This window comes from Protomyctophum parallelum, assembly GCF_964188405.1.
Source record: "Protomyctophum parallelum genome assembly, chromosome: 21".
Lineage (NCBI taxonomy): Eukaryota > Metazoa > Chordata > Actinopteri > Myctophiformes > Myctophidae > Protomyctophum > Protomyctophum parallelum.
In genome coordinates this window covers 13,914,252-13,933,426 of record NC_139713.1, presented here as the reverse complement: position 1 = coordinate 13,933,426, position 19,175 = coordinate 13,914,252, and the positions used below count along the sequence as shown (strand labels likewise).

General features: G+C 41.8%; 1 protein-coding gene across 1 annotated transcript; it reads right to left on the bottom strand.

The window, feature by feature from the left end:
* Window positions 1-4,783: 4,783 nt before the first annotated feature.
* Window positions 4,784-18,174, bottom strand: cdc37l1 (cell division cycle 37-like 1). Its single transcript, XM_083793057.1, has 8 exons — window positions 17,754-18,174; window positions 16,328-16,609; window positions 15,173-15,266; window positions 13,725-13,840; window positions 11,315-11,437; window positions 10,121-10,306; window positions 7,580-7,651; window positions 4,784-5,538 (listed from the first exon to the last, which is right to left on the bottom strand). The coding sequence occupies exons 1-8, from the start codon at window positions 17,859-17,861 to the stop codon at window positions 5,422-5,424; spliced, it is 1,098 nt and encodes a 365-aa protein (XP_083649183.1). The 5' UTR covers window positions 17,862-18,174; the 3' UTR covers window positions 4,784-5,421.
* Window positions 18,175-19,175: the final 1,001 nt, after the last annotated feature.

The following is a 19,175-nucleotide window of genomic DNA, read 5'->3' as shown; positions in this document are numbered from 1 at the left end:
GCATGGACAAATAGTGGACAGAAGTGTCTAAACAACATTTAAAAAAAAAAGGGAGACAATTAACTCTAAGATCTACACATCACACGGTAGCTTTGTGTCAAAACATGTTCTTTAATCAAGTTTTAATGGACCAAGAGAAGATATTTAAGTCAACGCTCGCAAATTATAAATGCTTGTGACTGATTATCATGCTCAGCAGATAGTTGCACTGATTTCAGCTAGCTCGTTAGCATGGAAGATTTGGCCGAGTCTGAAGGGCATTGCCACGATGGTAGAATTTGATAAATCCAGTGGTGGAAACTAAGTAACTAAGTACTTTTACATAAATACTGTACTCAAATACAATTTTGAGGTATTTGTACTTTACTTGAGTATTTCCAATTTCCAGTACTTCTACTCAACCACATATCAGAGCCAAAATGTGTACTTTTACTTCACGAAAATCATTTGAAAACTTTAGTTACTAGTTGCTTTGGCGATTTTAATTAGAAAACATACATTAACCACTCCAACCCTATACATACATACATGTAGATAGCAGATCTACAAGCTCACAATGCGTCACGTTGCAACGCATTGTGAGCTTGTAGATCTGCTATTTTCAACACATTTTGAACTTGTGAAATGGGACATTCTGCAATATGAGTACTTTTACTTTTAGTACTTTAAGTAAATTTTGATGCCCATACTTTTGTACTTCTACTCAAGTACATTTTCAATTCCGTACTTTTACTTGTAACGAAGTAGTCCTAAATTGCAGTATTGGTACTTTTACTTAAGTAAAACAATTGAGTACTTTTTCCACCACTGGATAAATCTAACAAGGGCTCCCTTGACCACTGTGACTGAAGTCAGGAAGGGACATGGTACAAAAAATAACAACAAAAACAACTTTGGACTGACTAAAAAAACGAAACAAAACGTTAACAATGACACAATAAACCAACATGGTATGATTAATTATATAAAGCCAAGTGCTTCAGAAATCCCACCTCAACTTCTTCCGTTTAAACATGGTATGTTTTCTTTTTTGACAAATATAAAGTGCTGGACACATTCAGACGCAGAGAACTTTACATCACTGCATACAAAAATAAAATTTGTAAAGAGTTTGTATTTCCTATTTTTAAGTGTAAATTGCAGAATAATCGAGGATTACATCCATCCAAACACATCATTTATAGGGCTATATATAGCCAACGTTACACAGACGGAGCACGTGTCACAAATACATTGTGGTTCTAATCGTATTACGGATCAACCTTTTACTGCATGTAAAAGAGAAAAGCTTATCCGCAAACCAACTCAATCTTTGAAGATTCCAGGAGCAAATGTCAAGGTAAACCAGGTGCAATTTAGAGGTTTGCCGGAGGGTCAGTTAGTGCACTGACCACACCGATAGGCTCCTCGTCGGTCACAAGGACGCAGGTGCGAATCCAATAGAGTTGTTTCCGATACAGATACTGGTATCGGATTACTGGGGCCGATACCACCCTCAAGTACTCGGAACCGGGCCCCCCGATACTTTGACCCGAGTACCAAAACATCCAATTGACACTATACTGTAGGCTGAACGAATGCAACGGGAGCAAGTCTGACCCGACACCGCAGCGACTCGCCGATCTACAAGCATAAATGACAACTGAAAGAGGGGGTGAAATAAGTGGTTTCTCAACAAAAAATAAAGTACTCGTATCGGTACTAGTTATCGGAGAGTAGAAAAAAATTAAGTACTTGTACTCTGTCTGAAAAAAACTGGTATGGGGACAGCTCTAGAATCCAACACCCAGGTCTTGCGTGTCTCTCTATGCCCTTTGTGTCCCGTCTCTCCAATAAAGCATTACCAAAACAAAAAAAACATGAAAATAAAAGAAAACTGGCGCAAATTAAATACTATATCAACTGTGCTCAAGGTCGCCATTTAAAGTAGCTATAAGTAATAACTAATGATATCAATTTAAAGTTTTTGTTTTTAGTTTCCCCCCCCTTAGTCTCTCTGAAACCTCTTAGGGGCCGCAGGCGTCCACTTCCCGATTCGTTAGCCGATTTGCCGGCAGAAAGGCTTCTTTCTTGCCTCCTCCTGGCACTTTCCCCTTTTTTTATTTTCATGCTTTAATGTATTGCTCTATACTGTGCTAAAATCAAATCAAATCGGTTTTGGACCAATGACAAAAGCTTCTAGGAAAATATTTGAATGCAGACTGCGGCCCCTAGCAGGTGTCACAGACACAAAACATTTTTGGGAGCGTACTTAAACCCATTGTTGGCTGTCTGAATGCAAATCAGTCACATTTTGATATACCACTACTTTAACTTTACCGACAACATGGCAGAGGGCACAGGAAACACTGAACATCTACAATCGAATTGCTGCCTTATAAATTGAGCCCCAGGCAGCTACGTATAGTGTCCACGTCCTATCCAGTTTTAAAATTACAGTCTCCCCATGTCATTTATAAGTAATGATTTTGCCTTCATCTAAATTTAACTGGGCTACATACAGTACAATACAGCATAAATATGCCAGGGATGCATTGAATACCAGGTGTAAGAGCGTTTGAGTTCTACGTCATGTCATCTTAGTTCTTTTCTTAGCCTATTCATATTCCAGTTTTAAGCGACACGGTGACCAGTGAGTGACCACCTAAAACTACAACATGACGTCATGCCGCCAGGTGGTAAGAGACTCACCGCTCACCCAAACACATCTCTCTGTTTTTACTAAAACTACAACATGACGTCACTGAGCCGCGGTGGTAAGAGACTCATCGCTCACCCAAACACATCTCTCTGTTTTTACTAAAACTACAATATGACGTCACTGAGCCGCGGTGGTAAGAGACTCATCGCTCACCTAAACACATCTCTCTGTTTTTACTAAAACTACAATATGACATCATTGAGCCGCGGTGATAAGAGACTCACCACTCACCCAAACACATCTGTTTTTATTAACACTACAACATGACGTCACTGAGCCACGGTGGTAAGAGACTCATGCTCACCCAAACACATATCTGTTTTTACTAAAACTACAACATGACGTCACTGAGCCGCGGTGGTAAGAGACTCACCGCTCACCCAAACACATCTCTTCGTTTTGACTAAAACTACAACATGACATCACTGAGCCGCGGTGGTAAGAGACTCACCACTCACCCAAACACATCTGTTTTTATTAACACTACAACATGACGTCACTGAGCCACGGTGGTAAGAGACTCATGCTCACCCAAACACATCTGTTTTTACTAAAACTACAACATGACGTCACTGAGCCGCGGTGGTAAGAGACTCACCGCTCACCCAAACACATCTCTTCGTTTTTACTAAAACTACAACATGACATCACTGAGCCGTGGTGGTAAGAGACACAACGCTAACCCAAACACATCTCTGTTTTTAGTTTTTACTAACCAACATTTCAGTGGTCACCTTATCACCTAAAACGTGGAGTATGAATAGTCTTTTACGGTGCTAAAAAGCTTGTCTCCAGACAATACCAAGTCATTATTTTCGGAAGAATTTAAATTAACAGACATCTGCCAAGTCAGGTTCGTACGATCAGTGAATTTCTCAACTTAAGACATAATCAAAACACAAAAATCCTTACGCACCCCCCCCTAGTGAACAAATTATCCTTAGACGCTTTCAAATGACTCTGCTACTGAAACGTTCTGTATGGAACTGGACTTAACCAGCCCCCCCCAAAAAAAAAAAAAAAAAACATACTATTGCTATCATTAACTTTGCATTAATCCAAGCATTCCACTTGCTCAAATACTATTCAGAAAACATACATAGAACATACTACACAAAATGGCTTTTCTTTTTTAAAGGCCATCGTTACTTCTTACTCATATTCACTCAAATGAGTAACAAAACGTATCTTCCATTTACTCGATATCTGTCACTCACAGCCACAGCCACACACAGTAGAGGGGGGGGGGGGGGAGAGGGCCAAGTATAGACCCCTGAGGGACCCCGGTCATTAAAGTACAGTATGTACGGTTGATTAATTCACAGCATCAATGAATACATCGATGACATAACATGCAAGAAACCATGTTAACGGGTGGCCGGCTGGAAGCCGTCGAGCGGCACATAATTGCATTCATATAAACTAGTAAAGCTGAAAAGGCAGCAAAACATCGTCATGTTTTTGGAACAGCAAAATAAAAAAAAAGGGGTAAAAGCTCATGATGATAATAGTTAAACAACGAAACCCACTTTGGCGCTATAGCTATGGGCCCAAGGCCTGATACCACACGGTAAGTGTCACATTATATTGTGTCCCAAATATGCCGTCGCAAACCCTTTCCTCACGGCATCCAGCACAGGACAACAGCCAGTTACTTATTTAGTTATTTGCCATTTTTCATATTCATATCACAATGTTGAGAAATCAGCACGATTCAAGTATTCATGTCGTCTAGTTTAGAGCATTTGATTGTGTTGATCGGTTATAGTCGAGGTATAAACGCGCCACCGTAGGAACAATGGTTACATATTCATAAACTTTGAAACAAGCATACATGTATACTTTTAACTGTGCAGTTTGTGCACTGGGTGAGCACGCCTCGTAAGTGTGCTCCTCTGGTACTTTAACCCATTCTGACCTGAGATCAGATTCATACGAGGTTTCCACTGGACACACACTGGGTCTGATTAACCCATTCTGACCCGAGATCAGATTAAAAAAAAAGAGTCAGTCGTTCTTCGATTTTTCAAAAATAGCAGAACTACAAGCTCGTAGCGCGCCACTCGGTGGCGTGCTATGAGCTTGTAGATCTGCTATTTTTCAATAGCTAAAGCATAACATGATGCCAACACCAAAATGGGTTCCCGTTGAGAATGAGTTAAATAAATAGCTCCATGTCCCCTGCAGACAAATAAGACATTATTATTTAAAAAAAAGAAAAACATAATTTCAATAAAATTATTAATATAGGCAACAGATGGTGAACCGATTTTGAAAAACAAAAAACAAAACAAATACTGGTGCTATTTGGAGGCAAGCTTCTATACCATTGTCAGTGTTTCAAGAAGAGATGACCAAGTTGACAGCATCTACCGGTATAGTTTTACCACTAAAAAATAATTCCATGAATTATAAGATTCCCACCCGTTTCCCTGTGCATTGAAACAAGGTTGACCATGCTTCCGTTCATGTTCATATCCCTGCCCCTCTACTGTACACGGCATTCTGAGCTTGACCAGCTGTGTGTACAGTAAAACGGCTGACTCGCTGATTTGCACGCTGTGGTGTAAAGAGAGGGGGGGGTGTTTGACTCGGGGTCGTTCTTGGAGGTCAAGTCGGGAAGGTCTGACGGGTCAGTAGAATTGATGGGGAGGAGGGAAAGAAGTAGGAGAGACCCCCCCCCCCCTATACACACACACACACACACACACACACAATCGCTAGGAGGTCTCCATCATGCGCATGTCATCTGTTTCTGTGCCGTCGTCTTTTGCCCAGCGCCCGGCGTTAGTCCACAGTCCGGCTTCTAAAAAGCGCTTTGCGTGGTACTCGGCCACCTGGTTATAGTGGGAGAGACGACGGGGTCAAGAAGGTCGAGCACTTCCCAGTCATTCCGTATGAATTTTTTTAATTATTATTTCAGTTATATAAACAAGATAACTTTTTATTTTTAACCCATTTAGAGACCCGAGGACAATTCTACAAATGTCTTCTACAAATCCTAAATGTTTTCTGAAAAACCTATGTTTCTACAGTATTATCAGTGGTTCTCAAACATTTTCCATGTCAAGGACCCCAGAAATTATATATGCAATTGGCCGCCGCAGCCCCTCCCCCCAAGGCGCTTTACATAAGATTGTGCATTTACATTCACTTATCGATGGCGGAGGAATCCACACAAGGCACCTGAAACCTGCACATCGGGAGGAATTAGGGGGTTCAGTGTCATTGCTCAAGGACACTTCCGACACCAACTCTGGGGGGAGCCCGCAGGGTTCGAACTTGTAACCAAATGGTTCCCATCCGGCTGCTCTACTGACCACTCTACCCACTGAGCCACTGCCACCCATAGTACCAGTGGAGAGGTCAAAATCAACACCCACATTTCAAGCCATATCCTTTGATTGACTTGTGATCAAATCATATATGATGCAGGGAATGATCAACCACTCGGATTACAGAGAACGTTCTGAATGACAAAATAAGTTCTGAAAGACCCCCCGTCAAACTTCGCATGATTTGTTTTATCGTTGCCGAACAAACGTCAACGGTTCAGAGAGACTATAGGAATGAATTTACAAAAACATAAAGAACTTCTGGCAATAGGCCCAGTATAGTTCTAAGCTTCAGCTTCAGTGAGTAATTATACAACAGGTCGTTTCGGGAAAAAAAGCAATCCGATTGGTTGAAACCTAAATCAAAACAAAGAATTCAGCGATATTACCAATATCGCTTAATTCAACTGCTTCTGAGATTCGTGGCTAAATGGCTTTGGCTTCGTGGCTTTTTTGCCGTAGGAGAGAAGACGGCATGGATTTCTCCGTCTAGCATATTTGGCAAATTGTCAGACCCTGAGGCCATCAGAGGGGGGCAGCTTAATTGTCTCACAAAAGGCTTTCATACTAAACCTCTCTACAGAGACTCTGGACTGTTTAGTATGGAACAAACCACATGCCTGCAGCATAAGTTGTTTACTGTTCCATCTTTTATCAAATGCAATGGGATCTACACCTAGATCCCAATTTAGCAGCAATGTGATGAATTGTCCCAGGCATAGAAGTAAAGGAATTGAGTTATGTTTCTGCCTTCAATGTTTTGTGTAATCTATTTTTATTTTTAATCCCAACTAGGCTTTGGCCGTTCATGGTTCTTTTGAGAAGGCCTTAGTGCGAGTCGGTCGGCTCTGGTAGCAGTGTAAAACATTCACAGCACCTTGTAGGTTATCAACTTTTCATCCATCCTTATAACCCATTTAGGCCCGACGTCGAAATTTAAAAAATGTCTTCTAAATCCTGACAGTTTTCTGGAATACCCATGTTTCAGTGGTGCTCAATATTTCATGTAAAGGACCCCAAAAATGATATATAATTGGCCACCGACCGCCATCTGAAAATATGTTATTCCAGGAACCCCTCAGAAGCAAGGATTTGAGTTGAAAACATTCGCTCTGAAAGAATATATATTCAAAGATCTTCGCCACATTTTTATGATTAAAGAAAATAGCAGATCTACAAGCTCGTAGTGCTGCACTCTGTGCCGGGCTATGAGCTTGTAGATCTGCTATTTCAATAGTGTAAACACCAAAAGCGGTTCCCGCCCAGAATGGGTTAATAGAACAACAATAGAAGCGAAGTAAGTAATGGATTGTAACAACTGTAGCATTTTCTGTTATTCTAATGATTACAAAGTCATTGACCAAGACCACTCTGCTGCCACCAAGTGGTGCCTTTTGTGTTTGAAACAATATATATTCTTTTCAATCAGTAACTTTATTAAAGGCATTATTTTATGTAGGTAAATAAATATGGCACTACTTTATCTTCCTACACTGAACATTTGTCAGGTGGTATGCGTTAGTATGTGATTACTCATCAGTACCTGTGGATTCATGCTGCTCAGCACATTCTGTAGAATCTGCATATCTTGCAACTGGAAGCCCGCCTTCAGCTCCTACAATTAAAGACATCATTTCAGAGATTAAACATTTTGCATCCCAAAACGCAGTTTATAGTTAAGGGACGCAATAAAACAACGTCCTCTGCATCCACGGGATGCACTACTGTACTCGGCATGTACAGTAAAAAATAATACACGTACAAAAAACAAAACAAAAAAAACGTGATATTTTGCTAGCTTTAGTTATAATAATAATTTCTGCTTCCGTTTTCTACATGAATATAACCACATTATAACAATATAAAATGAAATGGGAGTTAAATTGTAAAAATGGAAAATACGACTCCTAACGTCGTTGAATTGGGATTCATCAAATGTCCCTGCATGGGACTCATCTAAAAGACCATCCCTGCATCCCGGGGGACCCTGAAAACCTATTTACAATTATCACCCTATAAAGTCTACAATGCCTCGTCAAATCATAACACAATCATCCCCAACTCAACATCTGAATTGGTTGGTGAATTTGGTGGTCAAAAGGTCAATTACTAACAGGGCTGAGGATCGCGGCCATTTTAGTCGCATATGCTCTCAAAATGTAATCGTGCCTTCTCAAATTACAGTATAATGGAGCGCCAAAGTCCTGACGTCACTCGCTCATCCCCTGGTTCACAGAAGTCATTTCTCTATGGAGAATAAGATGGGCTCATCTTGAAATCGTTTCATATGCAAGCGTTGTGGTCCAAAAACAAACAAGCCGTCTCGGCGTTATTGTCAGGGAGGTGTCTCCGTATCCTTTGCGTTTGGACTCCTCATGCATAGAAGGAGGCATGAGGTCAGTCCGCTGCCCCCCCCAGGTTGGCAGAGGAAGTGTAGCACCCAGGATTACATAAGATAATTGGCACTGGGTGAAAAGAATAACTGGGTTGCAAAATCGTGGGATAAAAATAAGGAGAAAAAAAAGAAGGGGTCTTGTGAGTGCACGCTTGCGTGTGTTGTGTTTTTTTTTTACGATCAGAAACAATGCCTCTCCCAAGTGAGCAGTGTTGATTTCATAGACTAAAGAAAAGACAAAAAATGTTCGTCGACTACCTTTTTTCACTGACGAAAAGTCGAAAACTAAATGCTAAAACTAAAAACTATGCTATGATGACTACAACTGAGACTAAATATATTGACAATTGTCAACAAATAAAAACTAGACTAAAATGTTATAGGAATGGACTAGTGGACAAGAGATCCAGTTATAAGTCATTTTACATTTGGTTTGCATGCTGAAAATAGCCGATGTGCTGCGACGTGTTGTGAGCTTGTAGATCGGCTATTTTCAGAATGCGTCAAATCAGCCATTACGACGGCATCATGGCCCGCCAAAACACATTTTAGTCGACTAAATCAACCGTAGATTTAGGTCGCATTCATACCAGAGAGCTTTGCTGCGATTAAAACGAATCCTGCTGCGCATTGTCAGAAAGTGCGCTTCGTTTGGCAGGTGTGAAGGCTCATTCGAATCCTAATGCGCAGCAAATAACCGCATTTTACTCCGCCCAAAAACGTGGGTTTCGCTTCGCTTCGAATCGCACTTGACTACGATTCGGTGCAGGTGTGAATGCAATCCGCAGTAAATAAAGGAAATGAAGCAAACATAATGTGGCGGGTGAGGAGCTGAACACAGTTGGAGACGGTTAAGGCATATTTTACGCAGCGCAAAGATGTCCCGTTACTGTGGATAGACGTTGTCGAATAAGGAGACTGAAGCCCTGATCGAAATGAGGACGTGTACATTAATCAATTGCTTAAGAAAACACATAAAAACACTGCAGTGTATTATAGCCTACATAATATTCTGTCTGTCTGTCTGTGCGTGCCGTAAACATGGAGTGCTGTCACTGTGTGGGACTGGGGAGTTATATCAGTGCGCTCATGCAGCGCTGTGCCTCCATGCCCAAAAGAACAGTGTGTGGCGGCTGCGTGCGTAGAGAGAGAGAGAGAGAGGAGGGGGGGGGGGGGGGTCCCAGACGGCACGACACATGCACGTTATATGAGTGTAATTTTATCCCCATAGATTTCACTGTGTAGGCTATAGTTTATGAATGGAACACATTGATAAAGGTCCCCTCTGCTGCGTTTCCAATTGCTGCGAATGACAGTGTGAAGGCAAACCCCAGCCAATTAAAAATGCAATAATCCCAATTCCCCGCCCATACGGATCTGAGTCTACCGAAGTATTAGGTGAGAATGTGACCTTAGTCTACTAAAATCTTATGACATTTAGTCGACTAGAACTAGACCAACACTAAAACATTCCAGGCGACTATAGAATGTGACTCAAAACTTAAATGTAAACCATTCAAGAGACCATGACTAAAACTCAAATCAAAATGTGCTGCCAAAAATCACACCTGTGTGAACTGAGTGGTGCAACTAACGTCACATAGGTGTACATAGGTACACAGACATTGCTGTTCCTTGGAGTCAAAAATAACACTGTTGAAGTGAGTTTGCCAAAGAAATAATACTTACCGGGGGTAACGTTTCCAGCACTTCTTTGGGATCAAGCCTGCTGCAGGGAGCGTTTGCACTTTGATGCGCTGCTGGGTCTTTGGGTGCTGCAGCGCCCCCTTTAGATTTGACCGTGTAGTCTTTGACTCTGCGTTTGAAGGCCTCGAGCTCCGAATGGAAGACGTCTAAATAGCCCTCTTGTCCTGCCTGTTTTATATACAAAAGGTGAAAAATTAACAAAATTAAAGAAAAGGCAGCACTCAAAAAAGGTTAAAAGAAATGAGAGGGTGGATAAAAATAAATGTATTTTGAAGACTCTGAGTCGAAACATGTTGGCTTATTTTAACTTTTCTAAATAAAGTAAATTATTATTTTTATCCTACCCTCTCATTTTTTTACCTTTTTAGTGCTCGGATCGCCACCTTTTTAGTATTCCAGTCCCACTGATCCTTGAAGCACCAGCCCCTACTTTACATTATTTTAATCGAGCACCTGGTTGATTTTCTTTTTGTCGAACATTCTCAAACCTTTTTCCAACACATATCGCTTCTATAATGTTTTTGCAGATATGGAAACGACCGACCGCCTGAGTGGGACAGGTGAAAGTGTTCCCAGAGAGCGGGTGATGACGTACTTGCGGAGAGTTGGTTCCCACACCATTGCAGAAAGGCCTACAATGCAGCGGCTCTCGGTTAGACCTAGGTTCGATTCTACAAATGTCTAAATCATGACAGTTTTGAGTTTTCAGAAAAAATGTTGTCAGTGGTTCTCAAACTATTTAATGTCAAGGAGCCCCAAAATCCCCAAAAATGTAATTGGCCGCCGACCCCAATCAGAAAATATGTTGTTACAGGGAGCCCCTGACAGTCTGGAGCAATGGAAAAGCTATCATGAGTCAAATATAAAGCGGAAGTGGAGCCTCCTCGCCACTTCCGTTTCGTCTTTACAGTCGCGCAAATTTATATAAAAAAGAAAAAGTCAAGATATTTTAAAATATATTTTCGTGAACGGAAATAGCAGCTTCCTTACTCGGATTTCGGGAGGTGTAGTTCCAGAGTGAGACTCTATATAGCATTCAGAGATTGTGGAATAGTTGTCTGGAGAGACCAATTAAAAACACTCTTTCTTTTTCTTTTCTTTTTTTTTTTTTACAAAATTCCATATCTTTGGAATGTCTATTCCCACAACGTACACTCGTACAGTAATAACACCTACTTTGGCTTTGTGGAAGAACTGTCTGAAGCAACATCTAGGGTCCTGCTGGGAGTTGGTGGCCATCTCCAGGATGAACTGCATGACGACCGCTTGATGAGCCACCTGCTCCATTAGGGCCTCCTTCTGTAGGAGACGCAAACGCAGACGACTGGCGTTGACGACGTGCTCTAACCCTGACCTGAGATCAGATTCTAAAAAAAATTCTTCTATGTCAGTCGCTCTTCGATTTTTCAAAAATAGCAGACCTACAAGCTACGAGCTTGTAGATCTGCTATTTTTCAATAGCTAAAGCACGACATGATGCTAACACCAAAATGGGTTGCCGCCCAGAATGGGTTAAAATGGGGGTGGGCAACTTTGACGAAGGAGAGCCGCACTATATTTCCACACTCACTCCAGAGGGCCACTATATTTCCACACTCACTCCAGAGGGCCACTATATTTCCACACTCACTCCAGAGGGCCACTATATTTCCACACTCACTCCAGAGGGGCCACTATAGTTCCACACTCACTCCAGAGCGCCACTATAGTTCCACACCCACTCCAGAGCGCCACTATAGTTCCACAATCACTCCAGAGGGCCACTATAGTTCCACAATCACTCCAGAGGGCCACTATAGTTCCACACTCACTCCAGAGGGCCACTATATTTCCACACTCACTCCAGAGGGCCAGTATAGTTCCACACTCACTCCAGAGGGACACTATAGTTCCACACTCACTCCAGAGGGCCACTATATTTCCACACTCACTCCAGAGGGACACTATAGTTCCAGACTCACTCCAGAGGGCCACTATATTTCCACACTCACTCCAGAGGGCCACTATATTTCCACACTCACTCCAGAAGGCCACTATAGTTCCACAATCACTCCAGAGGGCCACTATAGTTCCACACTCACTCCAGAGGGCCACTATAGTTCCACAATCACTCCAGAGGGCCACTATAGTTCCACACTCACTCCAGGACGGCCACTATAGTTCCACACTCACACCAGAGGGCCACTATATTTCCACACTCACTCCAGAGGGGCCACTATAGTTCCACACTCACTCCAGAGGGCCACTATAGTTCCACACTCACTCCAGAGGGCCACTATAGTTCCACACTCACTCCAGAGGGGCCACATTGCATATTACTGTCGTAACAGAAATAGCCGATATACAAGCTCAAAAACGCTTGTAGATGCTATTATTTTAATTGAAATCCTGAATAATTATTTTGCTATTTTTCCAATTGGAATCCTGAAAAGTAACATATTTATGCCCTTAATTATAGTTATGTTAACTTTATAAACTAAATAAATCCAACATAACGAAAGATAACATTTTAATACCACTCAGTAAGCTACTAATTTAGACTGAAGTAATTAAAGCGGGTCATGTTTGCAAATCGATAATATATCAGTATTCTGATATTTGGGCCGCCAGTTGCCCAGATATGCACTAGAACAGTGAATCTCAAAGTAACCTCTCAATTACGTGGACCTCCTGGTATGCATTAGCCCATTCTGACCCGAGATCAGATTCTAAAAATGTCTTCTACATCCTGACCGTTTTCCATTCTGACCTGAGATCAGATTTAAAAAATGTCTTCTACGTCAGTCGTTCTTCGATTTTTCCAAAAATAGCAGACCTACAAGCTCGTAGCGCGCCACTCGGTGGCGCGCTATGAGCTTGTGGATCTGCTATTTTTCAATAGCTAAAGCATAACGTAGTGCTAACACCAAAAGGGGTTCCCGCCCCAAAATGGGTTAGACTAGACCACAGACACGCATAATGGACTCCATGTGTACACTCTCAGAATTACAGACCCGTAAGAGTTCATTCGTTTCCCCAACTATCTCAATCACATAGTTGGGGATCAAGGACAAAAGAAACTCAAACAACCGAGAACCACTGCCCTACATCAGGCTTATATCAGTTAGATCTAAATTTACCCAAAATACGGGAGGGTGCTAGATTAAGATTAAGTGCTCACAGGACCGGTCCTGAGCTTTGAATATTCGGAGACATTGCAATCAATTTCAAAGTAGTGTCAAATTAAAACACTGGCGGACAATTACTATGCAAGTTAAAAAAGCGAATTCGGTGTGTGAAATACATAATGCATAAACCAGCAAAGCAAATTATTACAAGTACCGGTACCAGGAAAATGGGAACAATAGGGTTGAGCAGAGTTTAAAAATTGCATTATCGAATTAATATTGCATTTGCATTTATTTTGTCTTTGTCTGTAGAGTATGGTGGTCAGCTCAATTTTTTTTTTAACAAGTTTGCACAATAGAAATGCTTTAACCATCAACCACATGGAGACTAGGGAGAGAGAGAAAAGATAAATTGAGACAGATCGTTATGCAGGGCATGACGAGAACAGTGTGTTCCTTAAGGAAGAAGAGGTAATTACCTCTTCTTGCTGTAGTCTGAAGCACCATAAGATCAAGTAGTTTGCCGTTTCCTCACAAATGAGCTCCGGCTGGTCCGACAGAAACCGTTGACTGTCATCCCATCTCCTCAACATGCCTGCAGAATGCATAAAGCAAGTGATTTCAAATCAGCCGTTTTAAAAAGATGTCTGAGGACTGTACTGTAGGCGCTGGGGCTGGTGCCTAAAAAACAAAACAATCACAATCATAAACAATCAAATCTTTGATGCTAGTCTGAAAAAAGCTCTAGGATAGTGTATTATATACACAGAACGACGAGTGGCCCAGGAAATGATTCCCTGTTCATTTCCCCCCATAGGCTTTTCAAAAAGTAATTTATTTAAAAGACGTTTGACGCCGCGGACAAAGCCAACTCGGATCGTGACAAGTCATGACAATAAACACAATTTTGGGCCGGTCAAATAATTTATAAGAAGAAAAACAAAACATAGTGTTTTATCTGGCCTTTATTTTCTTCTTTCTGCGACTACGACGCTCTATAACATACTACCGTATTGTGACGAATATAAGACGACTCTGATTTTAAGACTAACCCCATTTTTCAAGACTCATTTGTGGAAAAAGAACATTGATTGTCAAATAGTCTAGTCCCCGATGATTATAATATGACCCTGATTTGTAGGATATTTCCATTGGGGAAAAAAACGTAATTCTTATTCAGCAAAATAGAGTACTATGTACTCATATCACAGTCATGGAATTCGACAAAGTCGAGTAGCGAGTTACTTTGGGTAACCACTGGTATAAACATACATAATGAACAGACAACTCTCAACTATGTCGTTGACATAAAAGGTGATATAAAGGCGTAATAACTGGCTGTGCTCAGAATTAGAATCCGTTGTAAACTTCTGCTCAGATAACACATTATTTGCCATCTTAAGGCCCAAATACAAGGTTAACATATCAGTGTTCCTGTGAAGCAGTTTCTGTCGGAACGTATACATTGACGTTGAGCTGCATTCACATGTTTGTTTGTTTTTGTCATGAATGAACCACGTTTTGGTTTTTTTGGTGATGAATGAACCGTCTTTGCCAAATACACGTTGCTACTAAAAGAGAATTGAGCTTGGATTAGGAAGGACCATCCTCGGTGCTTCACATTGGTTCTGCAATGCAGGTTTTGTTTAAAATCTCAGTATTGTTACCATCTTCATGTAGCCCCAGATAAAAAGAAAAAACGTCACCAGACTTAGAAGTAAGTAGAGATCTCTGAAGGTCTGACTACACAAGACTAGACTAGTTATGCTTCAGGTTGATAGAAGTACAGAAAAAATGTAAACTCCAAATATAATTAAAAAATTCGTTACAAATAAAGTAATTAGAATTTGATTCATAATGAAAAGCCACTGAAATCCCAGTACTGTAAGTGCTGTAATCTTCAATGGCAAAGGCATTGACCACTCACCAAAATGCCTGAGTTCTTGATCATACTTCTGTGGAAATGTCTTGCTTCTGTCCTGAACTATTTCTTCAGGTTTATTTTGGGCATTAATGATGCTCTGGAAAAGAGGGACAGCAAACAATCACTGATGGTGAAGGTTAGAGTTGGTATAGTCTATAGACCGACAGTAAGGCAGATGATATATCAGGCTAATGATCCTATAATAATAATAATAATCATCCAGTACTTATAACAAGACTCTTAACTGATGTAATTACAAATATATACAGCCAAAACGTTAGCAGCGAAGAGACAAGGTCAAGCTGTCCTTCTCACCCATTGAGATGCATTTTAAAATGATAGGATTTCTCCGTATAAATAATGGATCATTTCAGAAGCAAAACCTTCTTCTAAATCTAGTCAACCAAGGCCTGCATTAGGCTAACATGCACTGGGCAAATGTGCATGACATTATTTAAATAAACTAGAAATATGAGGAAATTACAGAGGGAAAAATCTACTTTTCCTTATTTTTTTGGGGGCGTTTTGCCTTTATTGATAGGGTACAGTAATTAGACTACCAGCTCAGTGGCCTTGTGGTTAGAGTGGACGCCCTGAGACTGGGAGGTCGGGGTTCGATCCCCAGCCGGGTCATACCAAAGACCAAAGAAAAATGGGACCCATTGCCTCCCTGCTTGACACTCAGCATCAACGGTTGGATTGGGGGTAAGTCCCTGCGACATCCTAGCGTCATGTCCAGGGGGTGTGCTTGTACATCAAGCTGCCTCACGCTACAGAAACAGGAGATAGGCTCCTGCCCTATGGGCCTCATGGCTCGGCAAGGATACTTACTTTACTTACAGTAATTAGACAGGAAAGGGGAGTGACAAAGGCCGTCGGGCTCGGGAGTCGAACCCGCGGCACGCCGTCCGGCTGGCTTGGCAGCCTAGGAGCCCACTGACCAGACGGTTGAGGTAACCGCCCGGGCCAACGCCCATTTTAGCTTTTACTCTATTAAACTAATGGAGACATCAAGAAAAAGGTTGCCATAGCAACTCGGTTCTTGGTATTTTATGCTCTTTGACGAATCCCACGAAATTTCAAGAAACAAGCACTTTCTACAGCTTTATCTGCAGCTTTATCATCAGACGCCGCAAATGAAAGCCCATTATTTATTACCTTATCAAAGACATCCCAACTTCCTACAGCTCCGAGCACAGGGCTGTGGCTGGGGCTGGGACCTCCCAGCATGCTCTCTTTGCGGCGCCACTCTTCCTCCGTGTACGAGAGCTCGGTGGGGCAGATCATGGTCCGCGCCCGCTCCTGCTCCAGGGACTCCGAGCTGTGGACCCCCAGCGAGCACAGCTGGTCCTGGGCCTCGGCCAGCCTCCAGTTAGACACGATGGACGATCTGCTCTGGCATAGGGAGGCCATGACGCTGTCGCCGAGGGCAGACGTCATCTGCGGTGGCAGGGAAGAAAGGAGGAGACAAAGGGGGATGAGGTAAGAGAGGGTAGAACAAACCCAACACCAAGGGTGGTACCTTGCTTAGTTGCCTCCCCCTTCGGACCGGTGGGCGAATGGGTGTGTGAGTGTGACATACATTATTTATAAGCGCTTTTGATGAAGGCGCTATGACAAATGCAGATACATTTATTCTAGATAGTACAAATTAACCGTCAAATCATTCCCGAGTCATCTTCCAGAACAGCCCTGTAGCTTCCCAAGACCCACCACCACCAACCCTTTTTTGGCACAGGCTTGGATGTTATGCTAAAAATAAAAACATGTATTGAATTCACCACCACCAGCTAGTATCCAAAGACACTAATGCCGTTTCCAACCAACACACAGCTGTCAAGTGGCTGACAATACCAAGGACCTTGGGGAATGGAATATGTAGTTACCATGGCGTAACGTCATACACAATAGATTAGCTTTTAGTTCCATGGGTGGAATTATAGTTCTCATCATTGTGATAATGATAGTCAGCCCTGTATTAAATTGAGTGGCGAATTTGGCCTTAAGATTACATAAATACATAGTGATATTCGCTGCATGAAAAAGTAGCCTGACAATGAAATAGTGATACTTCATTATGATGAATTGAACATGGTGGACCCTCTTGTAAACAAGTGTAATGCTTTATGGTGTCGTCCACAGTTAACAGTTTTGTATTGAGTTGTGCTTGAAATGTACTGTAATTCTGCATAAATGTTAATACTTCAATCAATCAGAGCACCCTGCACACACACACACACACTTATGGCTCACGACACGAATTCGCTGAGATGGGTCGTCGGATCGATCGGGGGACTAAAACGTTATCGAGAAAAGTGGCTGCGGCGGGGTAATAAATATGGCAACGACGTCAAGGAACTGCTGATTATTACGACAAATTAAAATTAGCTTGCTAATTGAAATCATGCAGGCACCACCATGGCTACCATGTTGTACTAGCGAAGCTAACACACTGTACAGTTCCAACTACCCAACTTGACATGCCCTCCCTCACTGATCGCAACCACAACAGCCTGACACATTTGCCGTGGTTAAACAAAACATAATAGCCTATGTGTGCCCCATGCTGGTCGCTTATATATACCTGCTGGTGGGGAGAGCTAGCCGATGCAGCAGGGTCACTGGCGCCGCGATCGGGAGGCTCTCCATCGGGGAACACCACCGAGCCTCCATGATTCCCGAGCCACTCCATCGCTGCTGCTGCTGCTGCTGCTAACTATAGCCAGCTAGCTCTGTCTGTGTCTGTCTGTCTGTGGTCGGGTCGAACTAACTAGCCAGCTGAATAACTGCTACTAAACACGTCGATCAACGAGCTGACTGCCACGGTTATGCTTGTAGTTTGAAGTGCCTGTAGTCGGCGGTGCAGACAGTGAACTAAACGGAGTGGGAAACAGACGGACGCACGACTAGTAAAAATGGTCTGGAAGTGTAATCTTTAATCTAACACTACTGTCTGTACCACTACAGGGTCTTCTTATTGGACACAGTAGGTCTGACTTGACAAAAAACTAACCACGTGGTAACTAAATTGCCACAAGACTACATAATAACAATTTAAAAAAAAATGCCAAATTAATTAAAGAAATACAAGTTATAATTTGGAAAATACTTTTTTATTATTATTTTGTATTCGTTTATTCATTATGCTTTAATTGCAGGCCATTTGTTTTCGGATTACATTTATTTCATTTTAATTAATTTCCCCGTGTATTACGTTCACTAATTATTAATTTTCCTGTTTATTTTTATTTCTCTATTTATTTGATCGATTTCGTCCCTCATTGTGCTAATGTAGAGGCGTGTCGTGACTATCCAGACATTAGCAATCAAACACCCACACACAAACAGTACTGTGGCGAGATTTCCATATATATTTTTCTAATTTTTCATAAAAGGCATTAATATATTTACAAGCACTGTGTATGTTTGTGTGAATGTGTGATGAATCTGATGATGCCTATTTAAAGATATTTCCTAAATTGCAATGAACGAATGATGAAGTTTGACTTGGCTAATAATAATTTGGCTTGTATTGGGCTTGGGATGGGATCTGCTTCCGATGTGTCAAGTGTTCACTCATGAGCAACAAGCTGGCCAGACGTTGAGTTAGTTTTCCTTCAAAATAAAACAGTTGTCGTATACGTTCGGTCGCTTTTGAAATAAGACACACGCACGCACATACGCGAAGTCCACCAACACCAACCTGATTGACTGACTGACTGAATGATTGATTGATTGAACATTTGTATTAACAGATTGCAGAATGGGGACTTTGGGGGCACAGTTCAAGGAAGGTACAGTTTCATACAAAAACTGTGGGATAAAACCAGAAAAAGCACTATAAGACTTGTTTACATAAGGGTCCTACTACTTCCAGAAGTTCTGCCACTCCACTACCACTATACTACGAGGTGAACTTTGATCTGATCAACTAAAACCTTGTAGCCTAATTCCCCAGTCCCCCCCCTCTCTCTCTGTATTATTTGTACTTTCTGTTAGAAAACAC

Excerpts from the sequence above, each read along its gene's own strand:
- cdc37l1 (XM_083793057.1), bottom strand. The coding sequence starts at position 17,861 with ATGGAGTGGCTCGGGAATCATGGAGGCTCGGTGGTGTTCCCCGATGGA. Across the intron at positions 15,267-16,327 it reads GTTGGGATGTCTTTGATAAG|AGCATCATTAATGCCCAAAA; the intron begins GTAATAAATAAT and ends CCTCTTTTCCAG. Across the intron at positions 7,652-10,120 it reads TGCTGGAAACGTTACCCCCG|GAGCTGAAGGCGGGCTTCCA; the intron begins GTAAGTATTATT and ends CTTTAATTGTAG.